The sequence below is a fragment of the Silurus aristotelis genome (genome assembly GCF_946808225.1).
Source record: "Silurus aristotelis genome assembly, chromosome: 3".
Classification (NCBI taxonomy): domain Eukaryota; kingdom Metazoa; phylum Chordata; class Actinopteri; order Siluriformes; family Siluridae; genus Silurus; species Silurus aristotelis.
This window is the reverse complement of record NC_139576.1, coordinates 37353083-37374998: the sequence shown is the minus strand read 5'-3', so window position 1 is coordinate 37374998 and position 21916 is coordinate 37353083. Positions and strand designations below refer to the sequence as shown.

The window sequence follows — 21916 nt, the reverse complement described above, 5'->3', positions numbered from 1 at the left end:
TGTACTTCTACTTAAGAAAAGGATGTGTGTACTTTTGCCACCTGTGATCATCTGTCTGAGGCTGAGGCTGGTAGACCGGTAAATGTATCAGGTCTCTATAATAACCTGGGAACTTACACATGTGATTATGTTTATCTCTTATTTTATTAACAATGTTTTAGAGTCATTCCTGACCTGTGTGACTTTACCTTCATCAACTGTGATATTGTTGTTCTGGATTGGATAAACCTGTACTTGCCTTTTAGAGATGTTTCTGTCACACCTTATTCTAATTAACTTCCAAGTTCAGGTTTCTATGTAATAATAATAATAATAATAATAATAATAATAATATTTTTCTTAACTTTTACAGATCCAAAAATGGGATCATCTTCCACTAAACCTGGTTTGTACCACACGTTTTTGGTAGCAGCTTTTTATCCTCCTTATGACCAGATGATCAGTCTGGACTGTATGTGTCACTGATGTTTAGGAACATATGCAGCTTAACAAATTGTAGTCAAGAACCGATTGTCACTGTAAATGTTAGGATTAAGTTTAGGAACTTTACTTCCCATCAGCCATTGCACCATGTAACAAACACTCAGACCTGCTTCGCTTTGATGAATAATTAGAAGATGTTCTAGCCTCACTTTGCTCTGTGCAGTTTGTCTGGTGTGAACATGACACGTGAACAACAAATGTATTCATTTCGAATATTAATGATTTCTACTATTTAAAATTTTCTACTTCTTTCAAACAGAATTTATCACAGTTCTGGCTGATAAGCAAGTAAAATGTGGAGACACCATCACTCTTTCCTGCGAAGCGAACACTGAACTCGTAATAGTAAGGTGGACAAAGAATGACATGAAACTGTGTTGCGTTAAAGACAAACAAATTATTTTGAAAAATGCAACAAAATCTTCGTTGGAAATTGTCAATGCTCAGGAGGCTGATGGCGGGAAATACACCATCAACCTGAAGAATTGTAAGGGGGAGGTTTCCTGCTCTTCCGTTGTCAGAGTTGGTACGTAAAACTCCATCCATAATTTATTTCTTTTATATTGTTTTTTAAATTATTATTACAAAGACCACACAAACACATAATAATAATAAGAAGTAATAATAATAATAGAAGCTGAAAGCAGCACCCAGACATGACGAGCTGAACATTTACAAACTGTTGCCTCACTATTCACAGGAGAGCCGATTGGGCAACGCCGTAGCGGCGTGAAAGCAGTAATGGCAGATAGATTTAAGACTGATTTTTTCACAGTCCTGAAGATGCGTAACAAATTTTGTGCCAGTGTGCACTTCCTGTTAGGAATAAGTTTAAGAACATCCCATTATCTGGTTTTCTACAATATACAATTATTGCGAAGCTTAAATAAATCTAAAATATTACATAGATAAGAAATCCATTTTCAGTACTCCAGGCTCCTAACAAAAGTCATTTTTTTTTTTTTTTTACAGAGTTCAAGGAATGGAGGAACTTTGATTCAAAGTAAGTGAGAATAATTCTTTACATACTGAACAGTACCTGTTAACATTAACGATATACTATATTACAGTATAGTTCAGTAAAGTACAGCATAGTGTACATAGTATAGCTCCAAAAAAGGAATTCCCTTCTACACTGTTATTCGTGTTATCAATAAGTATTATATTTATAGCCACTAGGCACACCCTCAAATCACCCCGGTAAAGATTAAAGAGCAGTAAAACCAGATGATTGGCTGATTGTACAGGTGTTCTTATTAAAGTGGCCAGCAATTGTTTATTCGCATCATTATGTCATAATATATGATGGATTTTTTTTACTCTAAAAATGTCCAGTAATTTACCATATTATTGTTTTTACAGTCAAAAGCAGCTGCTCAATAATCTAAAGGAATTTAAAATATTTCATAAAATCCCGAAACTCCACTTTCTGCTGTATGGACCAGTTGGAGGAGGAAAGTCCAGCACCATAAACACCATCAGAAGCATCTTTGAAGGACGTCAGCTGGTGGAATGTCTGGCTGCTGCACTGTCTGAGACGAGTCACACAAAACGTGTAAGTTCTGTTTGTTTAATTTCAGCCAATGATTTCCTGATGATCATAAAAATTCCATTCATGGTCCAACCATGCTGATGTTTTTTTCCCTTTAGTTTGACAGATTTGAGATTTCAGAGAAACATGGATCTTTTCCTTTTACCTTCTATGACACGATGGGTGTGCAAGCCCAACATGGTGTACACATTAATGACATTATCGCAGCTTTAAAAGGTCATATGAAAGTCGGCTACACGGTAAGATAAAATACACTTTGTTGGCTACGCAATTGAAATTATACATGTAGAAGAAATATAGCCAGGATTCAAATTTTATATTTATTACTTTATTTCTTTATGTAAATGAACACTAAAAAAGGTACAGAATTTACATAAATCTACATACATACATATGCATATCTAAATATCTGACTTAGTAACAAAGCAACCAACTGTAACCAAACATCTCAAATGATCCCTTTGCTTCTTTCTATAGTGCGAGCCCAAAACACCGTTATCTAAAGACAGCATATTTTACCTTAAATATCCAAGTTTAAGTGATCGGATGCACTGTCTGCTGTGTATTATACCAGCAGACAAGATCGGACTCATGGGAAAAGATTTTCTTGACCAATTTAAGATGGTCTGTAAAGCAACACAAGCCATCAGTGAGTCACTTTACACACTTTACACAATTATGCTAATATAGTAATATAATGAAATATCATTCACTCACTTGGAAAAATCACTTTAGAGTTATTTTTTTTTATGGAAAATTTCATTCAACAACAAATCAGCTAAATCTGATGACATTTAAAAATGAAACTAAAATGTGTTTATTTTGATAGTTGTTTTTACTGTTATTTATCTTATTTATGTAATGAATCAGAAGTCTGCACATCCAGCTGTTGTCAGTTTAGACTTTCAATAGAGAAGTATTTAGTTTTTTTTTGCTTTGTTGACTCTAATGATACAAAAAAGGGGAAATTATCTTAAACATATTATAACGTTATGCTGTGCTCTTCCTCCAGTGTGTACCTTAATCTTAGGGATTCTTTTCCAGAAGCTTTTTGATCCTAGTAGATGTTTTCCCACAGATTTCACAGCTGACAGACAGCTAGTCTGTTAATTATAATTACAATTATTAATTGTATATTCTGTTTTGTTTTTAAATTCCTCCAACATTCACCTTGTTATCATGTAAGATTCTGCATCCCACTACACTGCAGAACAAAATAATGATCTTCAAGAAAACATCCAGACCTTTATCACACCGTCTCTTGATTGGCCACAGATCCTGTTGATGGGATGAAATGTTCTTACAAGTCTGGAAATGTTGTCATTTTTGCTGAACTGCCACATAAAACGATTCTGACCAACTGACAGCCCTAAAACCTGCAACCTCCTGCTGCAGTTATCACAAGATCAAAAGCTCACAAAGTCCTATTGGTCTCCTGAATGTTTTTAAAATAAAGGATCAAGAGTTTTTATGCATTGCGGTAACTACATAATATGAGTGAAGCTTCCGGAAGGGTGGAGCAGACGGAAGTTTCTTCTGAATGCCGGCTTTCTATATTACAGGAGTTCCTCAAGTGGTTCTGATGACAAGAGTAGAATGTGTGTGCATCATGACAAGGAACAATTTACGTAACGTCTACAAAAGCCAGAAGATCAGGGATAAAGTAAGTAGAAGCAAGAATTCTTAACTGTACAAAATAAAATATAGCTAGAAGATTGACCCTGTTCATGTTTTCTGGGTTCATGCAGATGAATGAGTGCAGTGATAAGCTGGGTGTTCCAGTGAACCGTATATTTCCTGTGAAGAACTATCACGAGGAGACCGATGTGAACGAGGACATCAACTGCTTGATGCTGGATGCTTTAAATAACATTGTACGATGGGCAAATGACTATGTGACTATGTGTTAAAACAAGAGTGAAGAAGGAGAATTTCCATAATTACCTTGAAGTATAAATACCTTTTTTTTATCAAGAGCCATTTGACTGTTAATGCAAATAAACTTTGAATTTATAGCTTTAAGACACCAAACCCCAAATCTCAGAAGTTAAAATGAAAACTTTAAACAGCCACATTTCTAGTATTATATACAAGATTTAATCTCGCTACATTTTAACATGTCAAATCTCAATCATCTGAAAGATTGGAAATAATTTCACATATTTTGTGATGTTGAAGTTTGGTTCTACTGTTGAAGACAATGTTCTAGTGTAGCACCTGTTATTGTGTCTGCATGTATAATCAACTTGGACTGCACATGATCTTATTTCATGCTAACACTTTTTTATATACTGATGTGATGAATTCATGGCACCATAACATTTATTATATTTTATGTTATACATATATATTTAAATTAATTAAATTAATGCATGAACAAGTATAAATATTCCTGCAGTGACTTTGTGCAGTATTTCAATACCCTAGAGATACTAAAACGAAAATAATAATATATAAAATGATAATAGTATAAATAGTATTTGAACTTTTTGGTTGTAATAGAATTGATGTCACAAAATCACGTTTCAGTTTTATGTTAATTTTATGTCATGTTTGAAGGCTTCATGGCAGATTTTGACCTTGGCAGCATGTGATGTGACAGCTGAAATCTGATTGGTTAGAATAATTAAACATAAACAGACTCCTTGTTGCAGTGCAACTTAGAGAAAATTGATGAAATTAATAAAATATATTATTGGAAATATTTTTTATATATATTCATTGACAAAAAAAAAATCATACTTGTATTGTTTCTATTAAAGTATCCAGTAGCACTGATTTCATTCAGCATAATCTGATGAAAAGCAACAATTCAGCATTCACCTTGTGTGACTACATTTAGATGTACCTTTGTTTGACTGTGTTTTCTGTCAATAGAAGAAACAGATTACTGAATTTCTGTTTACCTTTCCGACTTCTGACCAGTAGATACAATAAAACCTCAGTGGAAGCAAAACAGTCAGAAAGCAATAGTGACAAAATGAACAAGGGAGAATAAACTATTACTTCATCAGTTCAGGTCTGTACATGTAAAAATCTCCGCCCTTTTTCCCACTTCTCTAGGTCTTTAATTAAGATTGCACAGGCCATAACTAATTCATTTCATTTTTCAATTGAACATGTACAAGCAAGTTTCAAGAATGTGTCAGCATGCATTAAAGAGTTAAAAAAAAAAAAAAAAAACAGCTATGAAACAAGTTTTAACAAACACACCACCACTTTTTACTTTCAAATTCATAGAACTTCCCCTCCCTACGCACAGTTAGGAGCAAAAGAGTCAGAAGAACGAGCAGTTAGAAGTACTGAGCTGCACATAGAGTATATTATACAGAGAAAAACACAGGTAATAATAAAAATAAGTACTTTTTCTTGGTTTAGAAACATCATATGTAATGCAAAACTAACCTTTCTCTCTCCCTTCTCTCATTTAATTACTTCTACTAATATTAATACATAAGTAATAAAACAGAGACTCACAGACTGCATTGTTGCTGTTTAACTTAACAACATTCTCCTGTGCATTCCAGTGTTTTTTACAGTTACAACACGGTGCGTTTCTGTTCAGCTTCCCTGTGTTTTTCTTCCTTCCCTACACAGTTACATAATCTTACACTAGCACGAGACTGATACGAGAGCTCATGTGTGTATATTTGTTGAATGAACCTCATCTTCCCTGTCGTGAACTATCATGAGCAGACCAACATGAACACGGATATAAACTGCCTGATGCTGGATGCCTTAAAAAATATTGTTCATTGGGTGAACGACTACGTGAAGAAACGTTCCAACAACCAAAATTCACATCAGGAATTAAATAAAGAAAGAAATTTCACAGAAAATATGAGAAGCAGAGCGACACACAATCTGAAAATCCACTGGAAATTTCTTACTTAAATCTACATATTCATGTTTTTTATATAGATGCAAAATTCTTTCTTGAACATTGAAAGTTATATTACATTTGATTTTTGCCTCTTTAGTGTATGAAAGGAATTTAATTTGTAGATGATTATAGAATTGATTTATTGTGGAACATCAGGGGAAAAGACGGTTCTAGGTAATAGTTTAATGTTCATATGGAGCTGCAAAGAGGGATTTTGTTATTTTATGCTTATTTCATTTAAGCTTTAAAGTTTCATGATTATTATATTGATCTAAATTTAAACAGATGAAAGATGCATTAATTTTCATGTTTTAATAAAACTTTAAAATGCATCCTCATGTTTGATTTGTTTTTGAAATTAGATTTTAGTAAAATCAGGAAAATAGACAAGAAATGACTGTAAGGAGTAGAAAACACAGTTCCTGCTCCAGGTGTTAAAGCAGATGTGCAGGAATAAATTACATTAGGTATTAGTTTCTGCAACATTCTTTCTGAATTAAACAATTCCCCGATTAATTGATGAACTCTTGGATTGTTTCAGCAGATTCTAATTCAAATCACAATATTTATGTTTCATCTGCTACCTTTTCGATTTGATATCACGTGAGATATTCAATAAGAAGAACTTTTGAATATAACAATTCCGAACAGAAAACCTCACACACACAGCTGAGTTTCATCCACTTTCACTATTAGAACATTAACTTGTAACTGGCACAGTAAACTTTATTATTCCATGTACCAGTGTTTAGACACCATATACACACAATTTTATAGACAGCAGAACATAAAACTGCTATGAACTTTTTGAACATCCCATTCGACATTTATACCCAATTACTGTTATAATAACTTCCACTCTTCTGGGAAGATGTTCCACTACATTTTGGATTCTGTTTTTTTTTTTTTAGATTTGTACCCATTTGCCCACAAGGGTTTTAGTAAAATCAGAGATTAAATTACAGTGCATTCAGAAAGTATCCAGACCCCCTTTATATATATATATATATATATATATGAAATTTGAATGAATGTTTTCTGAAAACCTTCATTAAAACATTAACTTTTTCTCTCACAAACCAAATAAAAAACATGAGTTATTTAGAATAATAAATAGAAACAAGATAAAATGTTTGAAAGACAAATCAAACAAGGGATGTTTTTAACGTAAAAAATGATGTGGTTAAAACCAACTAAACACCAGAATGGGTCGGATTACATTTAATAATCAAACCAAAATGTGTTTATTTTACTGTTATTTATCTTTGGCATATTTTTGTAATGAATCAGAAGTCTGGCTATCCAGCTGTTTAGTTTGACTTTTAAAATATGTAAAATTTTGCCTTCTATGGTTGAAAAATATCAATGCAGGAAATGTTACGCTAAACATATCAGAGAGCCGCGCTCTAACTCGACTATGTGCATTCATTATAAATTGTATATTCTGTTCTCTTTCAAACTCCTCCAACATTAACCTGGTTATCATAAGATTCTGCATCCCACTACACTGGAGAACAAAATAATGATCTGCAAGAAAACATCCAGACCTTTATCACACTGTCTCTTGATTGGCCACAGATCCTGTTGATGGGATGAAATGTTTTTACAAGTCTGGAAACGTTGTCATGTTTACTGAACTGCCACATGACGCACACAAACCAACTCTGACAAACTGACAGCCCTAAAACCTGCAACCTCCTGCTGCAGTTATCACAAGATCAAAATCATCATCTCACAGAGTCTTATTTGTCTCCTGAATGTATTTTATAATAAAGGATCAAGAGTTTTTATGCATTGCATGACTACTTGATATGAGTGGAGCTTCCGGAAGGGTGGGGTGCAAAAAATAAACTGTGAAACAAGCAATAACAAACACAAAAGCACTTGTTACTTTCATTTTCACAAAACTAACCATCACTCTGCACAGGAAGCAGCAAGCGAGCCAGAAGAAGGCAGAGTTAGAAAGAAGAAGTTCTGAGCTGCACATAGAGGACGTCATAGAGAGAAAAACACAGGTAATCAAAATAAATTAAAATCATACAGTATTTAATATGCAAAACTAACGTACTTCTCTCTCTCTCTCTCTCTCTCTCTCTCTCTCTCTCTCTCTCTCGTGCACACAAACATTTACTTTGATCTATTAATATTAATATAATTATTATAATATGAACATAAATTATAAGACAGAAAACAGAGACTCGCTGACTGCATGGTTGTATTCACTCTGAGATAACGACACTGCATTCCAGCGTTTATTACAGTTACAACACGGTGCTTTTCTGTTCAGATGCATCTCCTGCCTCTTCTACACAGTTACAGTATATTATTTAACACTAACACTGTAACTGATAAAAGATTCTCAAAAAGTTGGTCTGCTCGTGAACTATCATGAGCAGACCAACATGAACACGGATATAAACTGTCTGATGCTGGATGCTTTAAAGATTATTGTCCACTGGGCGAATGATTACGTGAAGAAATGTTCCGACAACCAAACTTCACATCAGGAATGAAATGAATAAAGAAATTTCACAGAAATATGAGAAGCAGAGCGACACACAATCTGAAAATCCACTGGAAATTTCTTACTGAAATCCATCAGCTCCTTAATTCTAAATGATGAGAGTAAATATGATTATTAAAGATAAAGGCGTTTAATGATACATATATATTAAACATGTATATCTGTATAAGTGCAAAATTCTGTCGTTTACATTTGCGGAATTGAGCAGAAGCCCGTGTCCAGAGCGACGTACAGAAGTGCTTTGAATACAACTCTTGATTTTTACAAAGCAAACTTGGAAAGTGCTCATTTGAGTGTTTCAGGAAAATGTAATATCATTGAAAGTTATATTACATTTGACTTGATTGTATGAAATGAATTGTTTGTACATGATTGAGGAATTGATTTATTGTGGAACATCAGGGGAACAGACGGAATTATTTCAGGTTCTAGATAACATGTAGATCTGAAGCTAAAAAAAAAGGATTCAGATATTTTATACTTCTTTCATTTAAGTTTCATGGAAGGTTTACTGATCATGTTTCCAAAATAAATAAATAAAAAAATCTTTTCAAATTGCGACTTTATTTCTTGCAAATCTTCAGGAAAGTGGCATCGCTTCTTCTCCTGCTTTAATATTACAGAGCAGCGTGTGAACATTACAGTCAGGAGATCATTACAATGACCAGGTCACAAAGAGCAGATCGTGAAACCACACCGGAAATAATCCTTTATGATTATTTTCACAGATCGATCTATTGATTGTAGCATATTTAGTTATTAATATGTAAAAATTTCCGGCACTTCAGAGGACTGATGCTGACTGAATGAGGAAAAAAGAAATCGTAAATTGTGAGAATAAAATAATTGGAATCGCAAAAGCAATTTTTTTATTTATTTATTTTTAATCTGGCAAAAACGTACGCAAGCGCATTGTATTCACAAATAAAAAAAAAAATCATTATCTCATAATTATGACTTACGAACTCGTAATTATGACTTAATATCTAATAATTAATACTAAATATCTCAATTACGACTTACTAACTCAAGATTATGACAATAAGAGATTGGATGACCCATAACTTTCTGCTATTAAATTCTGATAAAACGGAGATTTTGCTCATCGGCCCGAAAAATAGTACACAGAAGCTCCAGCATCTCAGCCTGCATTTAGACGGTTGTTCTGTAACTACTAGTTCAACGGTAAAAGACCTGGGAGTTATTTTAGACAGCAACTTATCTTTTAAAAATCACATCAATCAAGTTACAAAAACAGCCTTCTTTCACCTTAGAAATATTTCTAAGCTAAGAAATATGTTATCTATATCTGATGCAGAGAAGCTCGTCCATGCGTTTATGACCTCTAGAATAGACTACTGTAATGCATTACTAGGTGGATGTCCTGCATCATTAATAAACAAGCTTCAGTTAGTTCAGAATGCGGCAGCAAGAGTTCTTACTAGGTCAAGAAAATACGATCATATAACCTCAATCTTATCGTCCCTACATTGGCTTCCTGTTAAGTTTCGAATAGACTACAAACTACTGCTACTCACTTATAAAGCACTAAATGGTTTGGCTCCCATGTATCTATCCAGTCTTTTAACACGCTACAATCCGTCACGCTCCCTGAGATCTCAAAACTCTGGGCTTCTAGTAGTTCCTAGAATAGCAAAGTCCACTAAAGGCGGTAGAGCATTTTCACATTTAGCTCCTAAACTCTGGAATAGTCTTCCTGACAGTGTTCGGGGTTCAGATACACTCTCCCAGTTTAAGTGCAGATTAAAAACATATCTTTTTAGCAAAGCCTACACATAACACACATCACACACATCACATCACAACCTTGTGCTCCAGAATATATGATCACATGCACATTATCAACTTGTGCTGTTAATATCATGAACAGCAGCTACGCTAATTCCTCTCCACTGCTTCTCTTTCTCTCCCCATCCCGAGGCTTCCTGAGGTTTGGCCAGCTCCAGTCACGTCCCACCTCGTGAAGATTATGGACCTATGGATGATCATGGAGAAGTAGATGCCGAGTGTTTAAAGGCCCTGGCATGGAGAAGCTGATGCTGGATCTATGATGATCACAAATTGTTCTGTATTGTTGAAAGATTTATGACCAAACTCTTGATGTCACCCATATGAGGATGGGTTCCCCTTTGAGTCTGGTTCCTCTCAAGGTTTCTTCCTCATATCATCTAAGGGAGTTTTTCCTTGCCACTGTCGCCACGGCTGCTCATCAGGGACAAACGCACACCATTCACCTTCACTGTTGTTTTCTGTAAAGCTGCTTTGAGACAATGTCTGTTGTGAAAAGCGCTATACAAATAAACCTGACTTGACTTGACTTGACTTGACAATATCTTATAATTACTACTTAAGATCTTATAATTATGACTTATTCTCATCATTATGATTTATGATGATGGGTTTTTTCTCTGTGTGAATGCAATGCGCTTCAGTAGAAACGGTCTTTTATAATCACGTGCACTAAATCGTTTCACTTTCGATTTCACAGTTGAATCGCTTTAACGGAAAGCAGCGAAAAATAACGACGTCAGACGGAAGAAATATCGAGCAGCACACACCGAGAAACATACTACAGGAATTACACAATGTAAGTAGTTTATTTTGTTTAGAAAGATCACATGTAATGTGCAAAAACACAACCTGCTCAATTCTACTAAATATATGAGGACAGAAAACACGGTTTTACTGACTGCATTGTTGTTGTTCACTTCGAGATAAGTGCCAGTGTTTATTACAGTTACAACATGGTGTTTTTTTTAATATAGATTTAAAGATGGGAGGATCTTCAGCCAAACCTGGTATGTAACACAAACTGATTAATATTACAGAAATGCTGACTGGGACATTAAAAATGTACATTTATATCTCTATCATGTTTACTGTTGGTACAAACGGTAAAGTATCAACCAGGTGTCGTGTCCACATGAAACGTTGTTTAGTCACTGCAAGAAAAAGAAAACGTCCATCTAAACACTTTAACAAAAACTTTCTAAAATTAGGTGTGTCGGAATCTGGGTTCCTTCCAGCAAAGGAATTATTTCCACCAGATGTCGCTGTTTTGTTAATGAAGTCCCTCATCAACGCCTATTGTTTCCACCTGATTTTCTTGTAATCCCTGTGTTCATCTCCCCTTTTTGTTCTGGTCTCCTGCTTGTTTTGTGAGAATGATTTTATCATTATGCATGAACATATGTTTTATTCTAGCTTCATGCAGTTTAAAAGAAATTTGCAAATGCAACATGTGGCAGATGAAGAACAGGACTGAGAGATTTGCTCGGCTTGTACATGGATATCAACTAGGAAATTTACCATCAGTGTGTTTTTTGTAACATGTTTTTCTAATGATCTATTTTACAGAGTTTGTCACAGTTCTGGCTGATACAAATGTTACAAGTGGAGGAACAGTTACTCTTAAATGTGAGGCAAACAAAGAAGAAGTAACGGCAACGTGGGAAAAAGACAACAGTAAATTGTCATGTGTAGAGGGCAAACACAAAGTGCACAATATAGGTAAAAAAAATATTTTTGGGAATTTCAAATGCTGAGGAGACTGATGAAGGGAAATACACTTTAACCCTGAACAACAAATCGGGATCTGCATCATGTTCCGCCCTCGTCAGAGTCGGTAAGAAACATTATATTATTACCTGATTTAACTATAACATACACATAAATACTGATCATGTAAATATTATAATATTCAACACTGCAAATGGAAACCTCATGAAATAAAACAGAACTAAACTTTAGTATAAAATAGACAATAATAATATTGTATTACTAACGTGTATTTATTCATTACAGAAATTAAGCAATGGAGAAAAGTGCAATGGCAAAGGTATCATTATCCTCCAATCCTGATTTTTATCTTCTAACACATTCACTGTTTTTACTGTAATAGTTATAACTGATATATAAACTAACAAACTGATAGATTTTACATTTTCTTTTCTCAGTCAAGCTGAAATGTTGAATAACATCAAGACATTTAACATTTGTAATGAAGTCGAACAGCTCAACTTCCTCTTGTATGGACCAGTTGGAGCAGGAAAATCCAGCATCATAAACACCATCAGAAGCATCTTTGAAGGACGTCTGTATGTAAACTGCTTGGCTGCTGCAGGATCTACTACGAGTCACACTCTCTCTGTGAGTCCATAATATACCGTGTGTGTGTGTGTGTGTGTGTGTGTGTGTGTGTGTGTGTGTGTGTGTGTGTGTGTGTGGTACATTTATTAAAGTAAATGTTGAAAAACAATGTTTTTTTCTCAACATTTTCCAGTTTGAAAGTTACAGACTTGAAGATAAAAAAGGATCTTTTCCTTTTGCCTTCTATGATGTAATGGGTGCAGAAGCAGAAGCTGGTGTGAACCCTCAAGACATCATCAGTGCTTTAAAAGGTCACATGAAAGAGGGCTACAAGGTAAAGTGTTCACATTACTGTGTTCAGCTCTTATCACTAGCCAACACATTTTTGGAAATGTTTGGTTGCAATGTTTGTTGAAGCAACTACATTTTTACATGCTGAACACAAATATGTATTTGTAATGTCTGTATCACGTAGGGTTTTTAAGAAACCTGGAGTTACGCATTAACATTGTAAAGTCTACAGTACAGTAAGTCTACTTCGTTTGTATTGACTGCAAAATTTCTCTTTTCTTCAGTTCATCTCTAACGCTCCAGTGTCTAAAAGTGACCTTTATTACAATCGAAATCCCAGTCTGGGTGATCAGATGCACTGCCTGGTGAACGTCATAGCAGCCGACAAGATTTCATTGATGAGCAATGAATATATAAAAAAATGGAAGACTATCAGAGAAACAGCGAGCAGTATGGGTGAGTCATATATTATTCATACAAACATTAACACCAACTTTTTTTGTGGCTCCAAATCTGTTTTTGTCTTTCAACAAAAAGACATTATTCTGTCATGGAAATAGTGTTCAAGCACATTAACAACCTAAACAACAGTATTAAATCACTCATAAGATTACATTTTTTATTGAAATCACACTTTGCTTTACGAAAGCGCTAGATTTGGCAACCTGCCTAACAAAAACTTCAGTTTTAATCATTTATCAGACTGATGTTTCACACTGATGAGATATACAATAAAATTACAGTTTTTATCTGTGTGTTTATCTGAGTGTGTATCTGTGTGTTTGTTTGTGTGTGTGTATCTGTGTGTGTTCTACAGGAATCCCTCAGGTGGTTTTCATGACGAGAGCAGACTGTGAATGTAAAATAACAAAGGAGAATTTGCAAAACATCTACAAAAGCAAAAAGATCCGAGAAAAAGTGAGTTATTTTGCAACGATTTTACAAAATTGTAGCTGGAAACATGAAAATAATGTGTGTGTGTGTGTGTGTGTGTGTCTAGATAATTCAGAGCAGTAATCTATTGGGTGTACCAGTGAACCTCGTCTTCCCTGTCGTGAACTATCATCAGGAGATCGACATGAACGCAGATATAAACTGCCTGATGCTGGATGCCTTAAGAAATATCGTCCCCTGGGCGAATGATTACGTGAAGAAATGTTCCAACACCCAAAATTCCCATCAGCAACCAAACAATGAATAAATAAAATAAAACATTTAAATGACAGAAAATATAAAAAGCAGTGCGACACACAATTCGAAAATTTTATTAGTGCATATTAGTAAAATCCATCCAACATCACAGGAACAGACCGAATTAGAAAAATGTTATAAGTTAAAGAACACCTATATTTGTGTCTGCACACGAACCTATTCCATGCTATCATTTTATTTTTTTTTATATACTAAAGTTATGAATTCATAGCATCATTCCGTATATACATATACCTATATATATTAATTAAACAAATATAATGAACAATTTGTGCAACATTTACAAAAGACAGAAGATCAGGGAGAAATTTATTAGTAGCAACGATTCTTGCTACAAATACAAATGAGGAACTGTATCTTTTCTGTGAAGAACGTCACGAGCTGGAAGTTTTGAATAACGTTGTATGACGAGTTAACGACCGCAAACAAGAGTGTGAATTTGCATAATTATCAAGAACCATTTGTTTGTTAATGCAAATATACTTTACATTTATAGCAGCGAGACATCGAAGCTTTACACTGCCACATTTCCAGTATTATGTACAATATTTAAACTTTTTACTTTTAAACTTGTGTCAAATCTCAATCTTATATTTTGTGGAGGTGAAGTTTGGTTCTCTTGTTGAAGACAATGTTCTAGTGTAGCACCTTGTCATTGTGTCTGCAGGTATAATGAACTTGGACTGCAAATGATCTTATTGCTTGCTGTTTTTATATACTCTTGTGATAAATGCATGCCACTATAACAGATTATATATTAGGTTTATACATATATTCAAATTAATTAAACATATAAAGCAAAAAAAAAAAAGACAATTACAGTAAATAAATAAATATAAATAAACATTGTTGTGTGTATTTGTGTATCCAGATGTGTGCAGGCAGTAATGCACTCAGTGGACCTGTGAACTGAATCTTTACCGACTGTGGCACCACTTTAAGGAGACAAACATGAATGATGACAAATTACATTGAAACAAATATCAGCAGCCAAACTATTAATCAATAAATTGGTTTAAAATAAAAAAAATAATTACAGTTAAAGCAACATGAAAATTCTGCCTGATTAATTTAATTATATTATCATTGTAATAAAAAACAACAAAAAAACCCCCATGATACTTAAAGCTGATTGATGGAACATAACATGATCTTATATTGCTGTTATAGTACTTATTATAAAAAGAATGTAGCTTCCGTATTTAACAGTATATTACATTTCCTTTTATGTAGGACAGTATTTTTAGGTTTGGCTGCTAAAAGAACTGATGGCAAAAAATCACGTTTTAATTTTATATTACGGTTCTTTGTTTTCATGAGAAGCATTAAAAATAAATCCCTTTTGAAAGCCTGGATGATACATTTTTTCTATATATATTTCTAAGTAATAAAGTGCAAAAATACAAAATAATATCAATGGGGGAAAAAAATAAAGAACAGAAGTCACAACAGCAGCTATGGTGGAAGGTATGTATTTATAAAAATATATACATACAGTGAGGAAAATAAGTATTTGAACACGCTGCTATTTTGCAAGTTCTCCCACTTAGAAATCATGGAGGGTCTGAAATTATCATATGTAGGTGCATGTCCACTGTGAGAGACATAATCTAAAAAAAAAATCCAGAAATCACAATATATGATTTTTAAACTATTTATTTGTATGATACAGCTGCAAATAAGTATTTGAACACCTGTCTATCAGCTAGAATTCTGACCCTCAAAGACCTGTTAGTCTGCCTTTAAAATGTCCACCTCCACTACATTTATTATCCTAAATTACATGCACCTGTTTGAGGTCGTTAGCTGCATAAAGACACCTGTCCACCCCATACAATCAGTAAGAATCCAACTACTAACATGGCCAAGACCAAAGAGCTGTCCAAAGACACTAGAGACAAAATTGTACACCTCCACAAGGCTGGAAAGGGCTACGGGGAAATTGCCAAGCAGCTTGGTGAAAAAAGGTCCACTGTTGGAGCAATCATTAGAAAATGGAAGAAGCTAAACATGACCGTCAATCTCCCTCGGATTGGGGCTCCATGCAAGATCTCACCTCGTGGGGTCTCAATGATCCTAAGGAAGGTGAGAAATCAACCCAGAACTACACGGGAGGAGCTGGTCAATGACCTGAAAAGAGCTGGGACCACCGTTTCCAAGGTTACTGTTGGTAATACACTAAGACGTCATGGTTTGAAATCATGCATGGCACGGAAGGTTCCCCTGCTTAAACCAGCACATGTCCAGGCACGTCTTCAGTTTGCCAATGACCATTTGGATGATCCAGAGGAGTCATGGGAGAAAGTCATGTGGTCAGATGAGACCAAAATAGAACTTTTGGGTCATAATTCCACTAAACGTGTTTGGAGGAAGAACAATGATTAATACCATCCCAAGAACCCCATCCCTACTGTGAAGCATGGGGGTGGTAGCATGATGCTTTGGGGGTGTTTTTCTGCACATGGGACAGGGCGACTGCACTGTATTGAGGAGAGGATGACCGGGGCCATGTATTGCGAGATTTTGGGGAACAACCTCCTTCCCTCAGTTAGAGCATTGAAGATGGGTCGAGGCTGGGTCTTCCAACATGACAATGACCCGAAGCACACAGCCAGGATAACCAAGGAGTGGCTCTGTAAGAAGCATATCAAGGTTCTGCCATGGCCTAGCCAGTCTCCAGACCTAAACCCAATAGAGAATCTTTGGAGGGAGCTCAAACTCCGTGTTTCTCAGCGACAGGCCAGAAACCTGACTGATCTAGAGAAGATCTGTGTGGAGGAGTGGGCCAAAATTCCTCCTGCAGTGTGTGCAAACCTGGTGACATGCACCTACGATGACAATTTCAGACAACTCCATGATTTCTAAGTGGGAGAACTTGCAAAATAGCAGGGTGTTCAAATACTTATTTTCCTCACTGTATATGGATATACAGTGGGGGAAATAATAATTTTATCTGCTGCTGATTTTGTTAATTTATCCCTTACAAAGAAATGAACAGTCTAGAATTTTTACAGTAGGTTTATTTTAACAGAAAGAAAGAATATACAAACGAATCTATTAAAAACATTATTATGTTCCTCTGGATTTTAGAGCATGTTTGTGGAGATTTGTGGAGATTCCTCCCAAAGGTGTTGAATATGTTTGGAGCTCTATAGCAGGAGATCTTCCACTTAAACCCATATTAAGCATAAAGACATCATAAACAGCTGTGTGCCTCCAACTTTCTGTTAATAGTTTGGGTAAAACCACATGCTGTGGCTGGAAAAGTCATGTGTTCCAAAACTTTACTCTCTATAGTGTAGATTAACGTCATCACTGATCACTGGATGAATAATTACTGATAAAATATAAAGTTCAGTAATTTCCCCTACACATTTTAGAGGAAAGTGAAGTCAGTTTACTTAATGAACACAATGGAGTTAAATAGAGTTTATTAAAACTCTACACAATTCCTCTAGAATGTGGTGAACAATCAGCTGCTGTAACTGAATTCAGCGTGTTAAACTGAATTTAGATGAACCCGTTTAACTGCATATCCTCTCAACAATAGAGTCGGAATATAGACAACTTCATTTCTGTTCTGTTGGATTTAGATGAACCTGTTTAACTGCATTTTCTGTGAACAATAAAGTCAGATAAGAGCCAGCTTCATTTCAAAACTTCAGTATTCTGCCTTTCTGACAAGTACGAGTAATAAAACCTCAATGGAAGCTGATAGTACAACCCAGAGTTAATCATGTGACTGAACCATCCTTAATTCCTCCCAGTGCAGTTGAATTATAAAACAATTAAACAGCAATAAATATTACATAGTAAATATATGCTACTAGGAAATCTGATTGACAGAAAGTGGGAATTCTGATGGGAAACCACTTTAATCAGTTCCAGACTGCTCATGCTCCTCTTTCCTTTCCTTTTCTCACTCCTTTAGGTCTCTATGTTTAAGATTGCACAGGCCATAAACTGTAACTCTCATTGTTAAAAAATGTTCCAGCAAAAGTCAACAAACCAGCTATAAAACCAGTTACAACAAAAACATCACCAGATAGTTTTACTTTCTGTTTCACAGTCCTACTCCTGCCTCTGCACAGGTAGCACAAAACCGGTACTGAGCTGCACACACAGGACATCAGACGGAGAAACACAAGTAATAACACAAGGTACATTTTGTTTAGAAACATAATATGTATAGAGTATATAAAGAGTATATAAAGATGTACTGTATGTATATAAAGGTAATAAGCATTAATGTTGATTTCAGTTGCCTTTTCTTTCTTCTCTACACAGTTACATTATCTAACACTAACACTGTAGAGATTCTCATGTGTGTATTTTTCTTTAAAATAGATTCAAATATGGGATTTTTTCCATCCAAACCTGGTATGTAAAAAAATACAAAAAAACGAATTACTTCAATATTACAGTAAAGCTGAATAAGACAGTTGTGCACTAGACAGTGTTTACATCTATATGTATAGTTCTGAGTAAAAAAAAAAGAGTAAGGGCCAAACCTGAAATGATCAATATTTATATATATGCTTCTAATTTTAAGCAGTTAACAGTAACTATAAAGTGACTTATTGTGAGATTAAACTTCAATTTTTTTATACATATTTTATATTTACTATTCAGTGTGATTTTTTCTTATCTGTGTAACAGAATTTGTCACAGTTCTGGCTGATAAAACTGTTACTACAAATAAACAAAACATTATCCTTCAATGTGAAGCAAATACAGAATATGTAACAGCAACATGGAAAAAAGACGGCAGCAAATTGTTATGTGTAGAGGGCAAACACCGTGTGAACACAATTGGTACAAAGTGTGTTTTGGAAATTTTAAAACCTAAAGGAAGTGATGAAGGGAAATACACTTTAACCCTGAGCAACAGATCGGGTTCTGTATCATGTTCCACCCTCGTCAGAGTCGGCAAGTAACATTATATTATTACCTGAAAAAATAGAAATGAAACAGAAATGCTAACAATAGCTAATGCTAATCATGTAATTTAGCAGAGACTGTGATTATAAATGTATAAATAATTCATTATTTAACACTGCAATTGTACTTCTGGAAAAATATAATATTGTATAATATAGAACAGTAATATTGTATTAAAATCATGTCATTTATTCATTACAGTAATTCCACAATGGAGAGAAGTGCAGTGGAAAAGGTTTCATTATCCTTCACTCCTGATTTATATCAAAAGTTAATAATAAATGATTAAATAGATGATAAACTTTATAAACTGATACAAATGTACATTTTCTTTCCTCAGACAAGATGAAATGTTAAATAATGTGAAGACTTTTAAAGTTTGTAATCCAGTCGAACAGCTCAACTTCCTCTTGTATGGATTAGTTGGAGCAGGAAAATCCAGCACCATAAACACCATCAGAAGCATCTTTGAAGGACGTCTGTATGTCAACTGCTTGTCTGCTGCAGAATCTACTACAAGGCAGACTCTCTCTGTGAGTTTACACACTTCATGTCACGTGTTTGAACTCAGTGTATGTTGTATGTGTGGTGCAAAGTAGTTCTTGGAAAAACATCTCTTTTTCTCCACTACTTTCAGTTTGAAAGATACAGATTTGAAAATGATGAAGGATCATTCCCTTTTGCCTTCTATGATGTAATGGGTGCAGAAGCAGACGCAAAAGCTGGTGTGAACACTCAAGACATCATCAGTGCTTTAAAAGGTCACATGAAAGAGGGCTACAAGGTAAAGTGTTCACATTACTGTGTTCAGCTCTTATCACTCAATCACACTGTATGGAAGTCAGTAGGAAACTCGTGTCTCTATAAAACCCTACCAGTGTAACCAGTGTATCTGGAATATCATCCAAACTTTTTCTTCAGTTCAGCTCGAATGCTCCAGTGTCTAAAAGTGACCTTTATTACAATCGAAATCCCAGTCTGGGTGATCAGATGCACTGCCTGGTGAACGTCATAGCAGCCGACAAGATTTCAATTGTGGACAAAGAATTTCTCAATAAATGGAAGACGATCAGAGAAACAGCGAGCAGTATGGGTGAGTCAGTTCATCTTCTCAATTTCATACAATCTGTTTTCATAGATTGACACAATCTTGGAAGTTTCATTTTTCTTGTGGTTATAATAGTAATAATATTGTTACATGTGCCTATTTTATTATATTATTCCACAAGTATGACACAACAAGTTTTACAGACCTGAAAGGAAGGTGAACCTTCGATCTAGTTTGAGGTCCTGAGGACTGTGGAACAGGGGTATTTCTATGTGTATCTCTGTACTTTATATCTTTATCACTGATCTGGGCTTCATGGCAGAGTGACTAGAGGGAAGCATCTCCTCAGTGCAAACAAATAAAATCCCACTTGGAGTTTAGCAAGCACCTGAAGGACTCTCAAACTGTGTGGCACAATATTCTCTGGTCTGATGAAACCAAGATTAAACTGATTGGCCTCAATTGTAAATGTTATGTCTGGAGAAAACCATGCAAAACTCATCACCTGCCCAAAACCATCTGAACAGTGGGGTTGATGCAATGGGGTTGTTTTCCTGCAGCAGTTACTGAGATACTGGTCAGGGTTGAGGGAAAACTGAATAGAGCAAAAGATCTCCTGAATAAAAACCTGTTCCAGAGCACACAGGACTTCATCCAGGGCCAAGGGTTCACCTTTCTAATGAGAAAAATAAACTGATTTTTTAGCATATATTATATGATTTTAGCATATTATTATTATTATTATTATTATTATTATTATTATTATTATTATTATTATTATTATTATTTCCTGTTTATGCTACAGGAATCCAACAAGTGGTTTTCATGACGACAGTAGATTGTGCATGTGAATTAACCAAGGAGAATTTGCAAAACATCTACAAAAGCAAGAAGATCCAAGATAAAGTGAGTTATTTTGCTGTAATGAGACTGTAATGTGCATCACTGCAGTATTCAACATTTTACATCAATGAATCTAACGTGTGTATTTATACTGACTCTAACGTGTGTGTGTGTTTGTGTGTGTATCCAGATGGCTGAGTGCAGTAATCTCACAGGTATCCCCATGAACCTCATCTTCCCTGTCTTGAACTATCATAAGGAGACCAACATGAACACGGATATAAACTGCCTGATGCTGGATGCCTTGAAAATGATTGCCCCCTGGGCGAATGATTACGTAAAAAAAGCCAACCAAAATTTACATCATGAATCAAATGAATAAATAAAAAAAAAATCACAGAAAATATGAAAAGCAGAGCAACACACAATCTGAAAATCTAATAAATTATTATTACTCAAATCCATTAACTCTTTAATCCCAAATGATGAGTAAATGTGATTATGAAAGATAAAGAAGTTTAATGATACATATAAACAGATATCATTCATGATTTATTTATAGATATAAAATTCTGTCCTGAATATTGAACACTTAATAACATTTATAACATTTCTGTTTCTATGGTGTTTGAAAGAAATTACATTTTCTTCATGGTTACGGAATTTATTCATTGCGAAACATCAGCATCATTATTACTGCAGAGTATCATTGGTTGCATGTATAAGAAATTTGTCAAGGTGCTGGTGCTATAAAAATATTTAAAAACCATTAAAAAAAAACCGGAAAGATTAAATAATACATAAAGACAGACATTAAACTATATTTGTGATACAGACTATAATGAGCATGTTTTTGAATAAAATGATCACAAATAATGATTTTCTTGTTTAAATTAAACTGTAAAAAAAACACAAATGTTTGATTTCTTTTTTTAAATGAAACTGAATGAGCAGATGTACATGATCAAATGAAATGTAAGTTCTGTCTCTGCAACACTCTTGCTGAATTAAAACACTTCTTTGATTGGT

At 34.7% G+C, this 21916-nt stretch overlaps 4 protein-coding genes across 7 annotated transcripts in view; all 4 read left to right on the top strand.

Annotated features, from left to right (window-relative positions):
- Positions 1-4462, top strand: part of LOC310723901 (interferon-induced protein 44-like) — a 6608-nt gene extending 2146 nt beyond the window's left edge. The window contains exons 2-9 of the mRNA XM_083537393.1: positions 359-385; positions 743-1009; positions 1456-1486; positions 1846-2038; positions 2134-2274; positions 2513-2684; positions 3598-3698; positions 3784-4462. Coding sequence (XP_083393519.1) covers positions 361-385; positions 743-1009; positions 1456-1486; positions 1846-2038; positions 2134-2274; positions 2513-2684; positions 3598-3698; positions 3784-3945 — 1092 coding nt within the window. The 5' untranslated portion in view covers positions 359-360 and the 3' untranslated portion in view covers positions 3946-4462. The remainder of the gene's footprint in view (positions 1-358; positions 386-742; positions 1010-1455; positions 1487-1845; positions 2039-2133; positions 2275-2512; positions 2685-3597; positions 3699-3783) is intronic.
- Positions 1-14644, top strand: part of LOC310723906 (interferon-induced protein 44-like) — a 22323-nt gene extending 7679 nt beyond the window's left edge. The window contains exons 4-10 of one of the 2 annotated variants that reach the window (XM_083537399.1): positions 11668-12088; positions 12268-12301; positions 12420-12612; positions 12746-12886; positions 13128-13299; positions 13661-13761; positions 13844-14644. In XM_083537399.1, coding sequence (XP_083393525.1) covers positions 12430-12612; positions 12746-12886; positions 13128-13299; positions 13661-13761; positions 13844-14044 — 798 coding nt within the window. In that variant the 5' untranslated portion in view covers positions 11668-12088; positions 12268-12301; positions 12420-12429 and the 3' untranslated portion in view covers positions 14045-14644. The remainder of the gene's footprint in view (positions 1-11667; positions 12089-12267; positions 12302-12419; positions 12613-12745; positions 12887-13127; positions 13300-13660; positions 13762-13843) is intronic. The other variant, XM_083537398.1, reaches the window with a different exon arrangement.
- The window catches only part of rpl31 (ribosomal protein L31), a gene marked incomplete at its 3' end in the record, with an annotated part of 212667 nt that overhangs the window by 137201 nt on the left and 53550 nt on the right, over positions 1-21916 (top strand). The window lies entirely within an intron of this gene.
- Positions 10903-21916, top strand: LOC310723900 (interferon-induced protein 44-like). Of its 3 annotated transcripts, none has more exons than XM_083537390.1 (9): positions 10903-11050; positions 11229-11261; positions 18715-18984; positions 19198-19231; positions 19337-19529; positions 19634-19780; positions 19918-20089; positions 20850-20950; positions 21078-21916. In XM_083537390.1, the coding sequence occupies exons 2-9, from the start codon at positions 11237-11239 to the stop codon at positions 21267-21269; spliced, it is 1134 nt and encodes a 377-aa protein (XP_083393516.1). In that variant the 5' UTR covers positions 10903-11050; positions 11229-11236; the 3' UTR covers positions 21270-21916. The 3 variants fall into 3 exon arrangements, with proteins under 3 accessions (XP_083393516.1, XP_083393518.1, XP_083393517.1); XM_083537392.1 differs by having other exon boundaries at positions 19634-19785; positions 19923-20089; XM_083537391.1 differs by lacking the exons at positions 10903-11050; positions 11229-11261 and adding an exon at positions 18403-18435.